This window comes from Mastomys coucha, chromosome X (genome assembly GCF_008632895.1).
Source record: "Mastomys coucha isolate ucsf_1 chromosome X, UCSF_Mcou_1, whole genome shotgun sequence".
In the NCBI taxonomy this organism is placed as follows: domain Eukaryota; kingdom Metazoa; phylum Chordata; class Mammalia; order Rodentia; family Muridae; genus Mastomys; species Mastomys coucha.
Window position 1 is genome coordinate 42,192,340 of NC_045030.1, and position 9,401 is coordinate 42,201,740.

The 9,401-nt window shown below is 41.0% G+C and overlaps 1 protein-coding gene across 6 annotated transcripts in view; it reads right to left on the minus strand.

Annotated features, from left to right (window-relative positions):
* Positions 1-1,815: 1,815 nt before the first annotated feature.
* Positions 1,816-9,401, minus strand: part of Upf3b (UPF3B regulator of nonsense mediated mRNA decay) — an 18,034-nt gene continuing 10,448 nt past the window's right edge. Inside the window, exons 8-12 of one of the 6 annotated variants that reach the window (XM_031351447.1) lie at positions 9,237-9,275; positions 7,144-7,304; positions 6,017-6,317; positions 2,686-2,793; positions 1,816-1,941 (exon numbers count right to left, since the gene is read on the minus strand). In XM_031351447.1, the coding sequence (XP_031207307.1) occupies positions 1,936-1,941; positions 2,686-2,793; positions 6,017-6,317; positions 7,144-7,304; positions 9,237-9,275 (615 nt within the window). In that variant the 3' untranslated portion in view covers positions 1,816-1,935. Of the gene's footprint in view, positions 2,794-6,016; positions 6,318-7,143; positions 7,305-9,236; positions 9,276-9,401 lie in introns of all 6 variants that reach the window. The other 5 variants (XM_031351669.1, XM_031351361.1, XM_031351588.1 and 2 more) reach the window with 5 other exon arrangements.

A 9,401-nucleotide genomic window follows, 5' to 3' on the forward strand; every position in this document is an offset into this window, starting at 1 on the left:
CATCACCACCACCTGGCTTACTTTAGTATTTCTTATATTAGGAATGGTCATTTTTCAAGACCACTTCCCTATCTGTTTCATTTTCAAGGCCAGACTAAATGTTAACTGAATCTATTCTAAACCTAATGACTTCCCACAACCCCAGGTCATTAATGGTCTAGAAGTCACCACATCTGTGGTCTCTTCAAGTATCATAATTGAATTTTCTCTAGCATCCGACCCTGCTGGCCATGCCCTTTTTTTCCAGTGCTGACCCACTGGAAAAACTGGAGCATGACTCCAAGGCCTTCTTGCTCTACCATCAAGCCTTATCCACAGCCCTGTCCACCACTACTGTTTTTGTAGTGTTTTGATATAGAGTCTCATATAGCCCAGGCTGGCCTTAAACTTAGTATGTAACCAAGAGTAGCCTTGAACTCTCCATCCCTGTCTCTGTTTCTTCCAAGTGCTGTGATTCTACATTTGTGTCACCTTATCCAGGGCCAGTACTTCTTGAAACATTCTTTTAGATTAAGTTGCACCAGAATATATGGCTATTCTGTGTGTGTGTGTGTGTGTGTGTGTGTGTGTGTGTGTATTGGAATGTTAGAATACATTCAGGCTGGGCTCTAGCTCTATTTCTGTCCCTACTTTATTCTTTTTAGCTGTGGCTCAATGACCATTTAAAATTAGATGAGTTTCTACGTTTCTCAAGTTCAAATGTTTTCTGACCTGTTTGCCCCATCTCTACTTTTGCCATTCACTCTGCACTACAACACAGCTTCCCTCAGCCACTCTCCTGAAATTGTCCCTTACTCGGAAGTACTTTCTTCCGTTTTGGATGAGTCTCTGTTTTTTTAGTGGCTCTTCTACCTGCTCTGAGGAACTGGCTTCTAAAAGCTGAGGACGGTTGATACGAGCAAGATACACTGGCATTGCACAGGGGGCTGGAGAGAGATTAGTGGTTCAGAGCACTCGCTGCTCCTGTAGACTTCCCATGTCAGTTCCCAACACCCTACATGGCACTTTACCACTGTCTGCAGAATGAGACTCTGTGTGTGTACGTACATACGTGCACACATATGTGCATACATACATGCATGCATACATGCATGAAATTCCAGTTTCAGAAGACGTGACTCCTGCTGGCACATCATTGGGTGTACGCAACACATGTGGACAAATGCTCAGATGCATGAAATGAATGAGAGGAATGTTAAAAGATACATTGCATCCATGCATGACATGACCAAAGAATAAAACTATTTTTATTAAAGCTGAAGAAATATAAAGCCATAAGCTAACCTATTAGTAATGGGCAACTGATGCCCATTAGGTGGGGCTGGCAGGAAGGAAGTCAAGCAGAAGCTCAGGAGTGTTGTGCAGACACTTCGTTGTTTGGGGACAGGGTCTCACTTTGTAGCTCAGGCTAGCCTAGAGCCTACTATATAGCCTAGGATGACTTCAAACTCAAGTCACTATTCCTGCCTTGCCCTGAGACCATCGGAGTGCTGACAGGGCAGGTGTGAAGCACTTGCACTCATCTTCATTTAGGTTCTTACAGGAAAACAATCGTGAGCCATGATCTGAGCCTCTACTTGGTCAGAGCCCTTCCTTACCTACTAAAGGCAAAAATTCATATCATTTATCCCCTTTCAAAATTCCCAAGAACTTAAATCAGAAGGAAATGTTTAATAAAGTTACTAATCTCACTTGGCATGGGGCTGGAGAGGTTAGAGCTCAGTGGTAGAATACACACGCAGCATGCTTGAGGTCCTTGGTTCCATCCTCAGTACCACAAATAAGTCAGTACTTGAATAAATAAATGCAGCATCATACTTGAATGAAGTGGAAATTTATTGACAGCATTACAAAACAAGCTAACACTGAAAGCTGCCATAACAGGAACAGAGATTGGTGTAGTTTCCTTCCTGGAGGGGGTATGCACTCAAATCATCAGACCTAAGATAAAACAAAGACTAGACTGTCAGTATACTAACCAAGGACTACATTTTACCTAGTAATAGGAAAAAATGCTAAAGGCAAAAACGAGATGTTTACAAGTATTTTTTTTTTGATGCTACATTCACAGAAGTAAAACAAGCTGTAATTATGAAAACTTCAGACACAGGATATAGATGTAACGTGACTATTTAAATCTTTTCCATCAGCCATGATTTGCTCTATCCTCCACTCTACTTGTGCTACAATTACATGCTCATTGCTTCTACACTACAGAGTCAACAGTACCAACAACGCAAAATAGTTAGATCCCAACAAGACTTAATGTGCTTCTGCGCCACTCAAACTAAGACATTCCAAGCCAGGATTAAGAACACCTGCTGATTTTTGAACCTGCTCTTTTTAGCTGTCATACAAAGTTAAGCCCTTATTTGACATTTTTTGCTTGCAATGTCCTTGCTACCATCTTTTTCTGAGACATTAAAATTAACTGTGGAAACTGCAGAAAACAATGAAATTGTCCTTCGATTCTGAACCTGCAATCTTATTCTGCTTAGACACACTCCTCTGTAGTACATCCCACCAGCACAGCGACCCCTTTTCTTCTTCTCTGTTCCTTTGCCCTGAAGGCACTTCTGGATAGCATAATACGTGCTCTTTGGCTGCCTGGACAGTCAGGACACCTATGGCCACTTGGACTTCTCACTCCTCTCCTCCTTCTTTTCTATGGCTAATACCACTTTCCTGCTTTTTGTCCACTGGGGAATCTCCAGGCTTGATGGTATCATCGGCGGTACAGAGTCGGCTTCGGCTTCGAGCTCCTGGTTGGTAAAGCTGCATTGCTGGACGATCCTGAAACAAAACAAAACATTCATGTTATAATACTGTTATTCCGCTTTAACATGGGGGGGCAGGTTCCGCAGCCCTAAATTATGCATTCATATATCCTGAGACCAAGTCATACCAGACCAAAGACCTGGATATATGCTACATAGTAACTTCCCCTTTCCTCTCTCCTCCAAAAAAAAGAGAGTAAACATTTTTTGGCAGGAGGGATTGAAGAGCCTAGTGCATAGTAGGTTAGTACTCCTCTGAGCCATATTCCCAGTCCCTTTTCTATTTATCCTGAAACAAGCTATCTCTAAGTTGCCCAGGCGGCCTTGACCTTAAGATCTCCTTACCTCAGCCTTCCTGAGATTATAAACTGTCACCATCAGCTCTAGCTCTGCCACTTTTGAGACAGGATCTCTCAACGTAGTCTAGCAGTCCTGGAACTTCCTATGTAGACCAGACTGGCCCCGAGCTCACAGAGATCCATCTGTCTCTGCCTCTTGAATGCTGGGATTAAAGGTGTTCAACACTAATGCCCAACCTGTAGTCATTTAAGAATCACTTGACATGTTTAGGGCAATGTTTTGAGAACTCTATTGCCTAATTTTTAAAATAGTTTTTTATTAATTCTTGGAGAATTTTGTACATGAATATATTTGCCTAATTTTAAAACTATCTCAAGATAACCTAATTATTTAGGTATTAGCTAAATAAAAATTAATTACCTCCAAATTTTTAAACTTAGAAACTACAATTAACCAATTAATTGAGTCTAAGACTCAGACTACAAGGAACCAAGGGCCAAGCTGTAGCTCAGTAACAGAGTGTCTAATGCATTCAAAGCCAAGGCTTAGACCACTGGAGAAACGACAAGAAGTACATTCCTGTGATTCTCTACCAGTAAAGTGCCTTTTATGGTGGGAGAGGAAGAACAGGGCCGAAGGTAGCCCAGGCTGACCTTCAACTTGAAATCCTCCTTCAGACAGGAGCCACCATGTCCCATGCACTAAATTCACTGTAAAAATTCAAAACTACACAAAAGTATATTTAAGTTTGGCTGAGGATTTATTTAGCTCAGTTGTAGAATTATTGCCTAACTAGGTCTTGGGTTTGATCCCTAGCAAAGCAAAAAATATCTGCCTGCCTTACAGAAACCCACCTGCATCTGCTGTGTTCTGGATTACAAGTATGCACCATGCCTAGCTTTTTCAAAAAAAGATTTCTTCTTCTTCTTCTTTTTAACTGTGAGTGGGGATGTAAGTGTGCATGTGTATCTATAAGTACATGCAGTTACCCACAATGGCTGAGTTATATGTCTGTGAGCTGCCTGACATGGGTACTAGCAATCAAACTCCAGTACTCTGAAAAAATAATATTCACCCCTTAACTGCTAAGCCATCTCTCCAGCCCCAAGTGTTATTGTTGTTATTTATTTTTTTTTAAGATTTATTTTTATTTATTTTATGTGTATGAGTACACTGTAGCTGGCCATGAGCTATCACGTATGTGGCTGCTGGGAATTGAACTCAGGACCTCTGCCAGCCCCGCTCACTCCAGCCCAGCTTGCTCCTACGTAATTCATTGTAGCTGTCTTCAGATGCACCAGAAGAGGGCGTCAGATCTCATTCCGGGTGATTGTGAGCCACCATGTGGTTGCTGGGATCCGAACTCAGGACCTTTGGAAGAGCAGTCAGTACTCTTACCCACTGAGCCATCTTGCCAGCCCCTGTTGTTGTTATTGATACAGGGTCTCTCTACATAGCCCTGGCTATCCTTGGATTCAATTAAATAGACCAGGCTGTCCTCGAACAGAGATCCTCCTCCACCTGCCTCCCAAGTGCTAGGATAAAAGCTGTGTACCGCCATGCCCAGCTTATTTTTGTTTATTTTAATTTTTTAAACCTAGGGCCTCATGCAAGCTAGGCAAGCACTTTTAACTACTGAGAACACCATGCTTATTTTCATATACCACCCATGTCTATTTTCTTACAGAATTTAGCTTTTGTGACAGAGACTATATGGCTCATACAGCCTAAAATATTTAGCAGCTGGTTTTTTTTTCCAGAAAAAAAATTTGCTGATTTTTACCCTAGACTTGACTATTATTTTCATTTTAAAATTGTTTAATTATATATTTTTTTTATAATTCACTGTAGCTGTCTTCAGGCGCACCAGAAGAGGGCATCAGATCTCATTATGGGTGGTTGTGAGCCACCATGTGGTTGCTGGGATCTGAACTCAGGACCTTTGGGAGAGCAGTCAGTTCTCTTACCCGCTGAGCCATCTCGCCAGCTAATTATAAATTTTTAATGCTGTTTTGAACATATGGTTCCATTTATGTCTATCACAGTAGCAGCAGTTAATTACTAACTGTAAAAGAAACAGAATGTATATGTTCAATGAGATCAAAAAGTTATAATTTGCCAATCTACAATCTGAGAAGATTCATAGGACAAACTGGTTTCTATAACAAACAATTAAACGTCAAGGAAAAGGAGGAGATTGCTTATATCAAAATAGAATTCAACCACGCACTATGAACATTGTTCATAGCCCTTATTTTGAAAGACATTAATGATGCAACTGGAAAATTCTGACTATGAATAATTAGGATTAATTATAAAGGTAATTAAGAAATTACCTTTGAAGCTCAGTATGGTGGGGCATGCCTTTAATCTCAGCACTCAGGAGGCAGAGGCAGGAAGATCTCTGTGAGTTCGAGGCCAGCCTGGTCTACAAAATGAGTTCCAGTACAGCCAGGGCTACAAAGAGAAACCCTGTCTTGAAAAACAAAAAACAAAAAAGAGAGAGAACAATAAAAAGAAAAACAAAAAAGAAAAGAAACAAAGAAAGAAATTACCATTGGGCTGATGAGATGGTTCATTGGGTAAGAGGACTTGCTGCCAAGCTTGACAACCTGGGTTCAATCCCTAGAACCCACCTGGTGGAAGGAAAGAATGGCTCCCACAAATTGTCCTCTGACCATCACTCATGTACTGGACATGTGTGTACTTGTGCACACTCATGTGCACCCATGCAAAAAATGAATATATAAATTAGAAAAAAAGAAAATGAAAATTCCAAATAGGGGCTGGGAATGAAGTTCACTGGCAAAAAGCTTTCAATGATTCAATACCTAGTGGGGGTGGGGAGAGGACACATTCCTTTAAATTTATACTTGTGCGAACCGGGGGAAAAAATCCTCATAAAAACAACCAAGTTTAATTAAAAAAACCAGCAGCACCTTGTTTCTTATGCGGTCTCTCTTAACCACTTCCTCTTTTTTTTCAATTTTTTCTAACGAGCATATTGATTCTGTATTCTCACTCTTCTTTCCTTTATCTCGAAGCATCTCTTTCTCTCTCTTCATTTCTTCCTCCTTTCGCTTAAAAGCCTTCTCTTTCTCATAGCGCTCCTTCTGCTGCAGCCTCCGGCGTTCTTCTTCTTGCCGCTTCAGCCTCTCTCTCTCTCGGATCATGCGCTCCTGATCTCTCTCATAATCCCGGTCCCTCTCTCTGTAATCTCTGACACTCTCCTCATCAGGCCTGTATGAAAAATAAACAAGAAGGCTGGAGTCACAGTTAAGTCAATAGAGAGTGCTTTGCCTAATGATGTATGAAGTGCCCAGGGCTCAAGTCCCAGGACTACAGGCTCGAGAGTCTGTCTGAAAAACAAGACAAGACAAAATAGAACAGAACAAAAGAAAGTGAAACCAAACCTACGATTGCAAATGCAGAAACACTGTGGTTCTAAGTTGGCCATCTTATTGAGGGTTGAACTTTTACAGCTGAGAAAGAAGTAGGAGTTGTTTTAGAAAATAAGAAAAACCAGAAGTCAGGGCTAGAGAGCTGGCTCATAAGTTAAGAGCCTATTGCTTTTACAGAAAACCCAAATTTGGTTCCCAGCACCCATATCAGATGGCTCACTGGTACCTCTAACTCCAGCTACAGGAGAATATGACACCGTTGGCCTCCATGGGCACATGCACTCATGTGCAAATAGGCACACACACAAGACAGACAGATAGACACACACACACACACAACTGCAAACAATAGAAATAAATCTTTAAAAAGGAAAAAACCAAAGGTCATTCACCTAGCTGGAGACACCAGAATATTTGAAATCTTTGCTCCTCCTCCCTCTACTCCATAGAAAACAGTTTGGTTTTTTGACAAGGTCTTACTGTGTAGTCTAGGCTGACCTTGAAACTAGCCATCCTTCTATCTCAGTCTCCTGAGTGTTATTACACGTTGTGTATGCCATGACAATCAGTGAATAATTTAATTCCATCCAAGTCCAGGACACGGCGTCTACATTAGTGGCTACTGATGAAAGATGGCTAAGAGCCAGCTCTCACTGCTGACTGACCTCTTTGGCTTTTCATCCTTCAGTTCGACATCAGAACGCCTGGGCAGAGTGTAACTGTGCCCACTGGCTCTTTCTTCATTCAGATTTTCTTTGTCCAGTCTCTTGGGTTTGTCTCTTTTATCAAGTTCTTTTTCATCTCCTTTTTCTGGTTTCCTGAGCAGCTTTTAAAGAAAAAATGTTTATTTTTTCATTCTGGTACTTGGGGCACTACCTTCTGATTCAATCAAAAATCCCACAATATACTAAATATTTTAAATTTAGACTACATAAGACCCCTTATCTTTGCCATTAGTCTCAAACTTCCAGTGAGCACAGTAGTGATTGAAATTAAAAGGAAAGCTACCAATGTGAAAGTGTCATTCCCCACACAGGAAGTAGTTTCGTCATCCTGTGGCAATGGTATCAAGACTCCTTTGGTTTTAACTCAGCCTCTTTTTGAAGGGGCTTTGAGACAGGTTCTAAATATGTAGCCCAGGCTAGCCAGGAAATTACAGTCTGCCTACATCTGTCTCCCTAGTGCTGGTTAAAAAGTGTGCACTACCACACCTGGCTACAGGTCAAACTTTTAAGTGACTTAGTGTAATTTTTGTTACGTTGTGTTTCATATATATATATATATATATATATATATATATATATATATATATATATATATATATATATATATATATATATTCTTGGAATGCCAAATACCTTAATTACCAAAGGAGAGACCCATTGCAAGAATGATTCTGCCTTAAGCCTGAGAATAACATATATATGATGGTATAATCACATTATCATTAGAGATAAACAGCCAACAATTACTTGGCACTGGATTTTTAAAATCCAAAAGCCTTATAGAATTATAGAATGTTGACGTTCCATCTCTATTCAGTGCCATATATGATGCTCTTTCTGGCATCACTGCTATAAAGAGGGTATCATGGATACCTCTGCTAGGTGTTGGATAGGCAGAGTTTCTTAGGCAAAACAAAATACCATAGTAAATGCATTCTAAGAGGTTCATCTCAGGGAGAAGGCATCATGCAAGTCACAAAGCAGAAGCTTAAAACTTAATGCAAAGGAACCACACTTAAGCATGAGCTACTTCAGCACACACAGCAACTACAAATGGGAATCCAAAACTGACACAATGAAGGCCCCCAAGCAAAATGAGGGCAGATGTGCAGGTTTCATTTGAAGCATTCTTATTTCTCTAATGAACATCTACCTGTAGTAGATGCCAAGATGTTCATTACTCTAATAAGAACATTAGAGACGCTCTCTAGCATGGCTGACTCTACCTTCTGTCTTGCTCATCATGAGGACTAGCAAGTCAAATCAACTGGGGCATGGCGGACAGAGACTCAGCTGGAAGTAACTGAGGCGTAAGGTTCTCCTGTATCAGCAATGATGAGCCCAAAAGAGACTCAGGAAGCCCCAGCCCCTTAAACTGTTGTGTCCAGAAAGTAGAAGAAGGCGACCATGCCATTATATCTGTGAGATGCTTTCAGACTTTCTGAAGATGTAGCTACAAGTACTTGTCTGGGATGTTTGCTGCCTAAGCTATGCCCTTGAGAAGGAAGCAGCAAGGCTGAGCTTTTTCTTCAAGATTTCCTCTTCCTATATGCAATGCAGCAATAACCATCTGCTGCCCATACATTTCTAGATGCAAGAAAGTCACTGAGGAATCGTGTGAGAGGGGAAAGCACTTAAGGCAGGGTATCCGTCCACACTCTTCTTCCGTGGCAGTCAATTAAGAGAGGCACTATATATCCTGACTTTCCTCTGAACCTATATTGACTTCTGGCTACCAGCAGAGCGTCAGGGCTCCCTCTATTTTATTGTATCCTATTTTATTGAGATAGGTTCTGGAACTGCAGGCCTGGCTGTCTTCAAACTAAACCCTTGTGCTGTGATGAGTCACCATGCCTGGTTTTGGGTTTCCTTTTAAAGAGAGATATCGAAAAGGTCAAGATGTTATAAAGCCCCAAGTCAATCTGTAGGGGCTTTACCGTGTCACACTACCACCACCACCAAAGTTCTTATGAGCTAAGACCTGAGTGTATGACATGATACTAGGTGCTCTGTATCATGTACTTGATCCTTACATTTTTCTGATTCACAGCTTGTAACAGAAACCTGTGTACCTGAAGACAGTGGAAAACAAACAGATGAGGCAACTTCATGTATCATTTATGAAAGAAAAGCTGAATAAACCCCCAAATTCATGCAAGCCACACCTAAGTCGTCATTAACCAGGAACTGAGAGACTA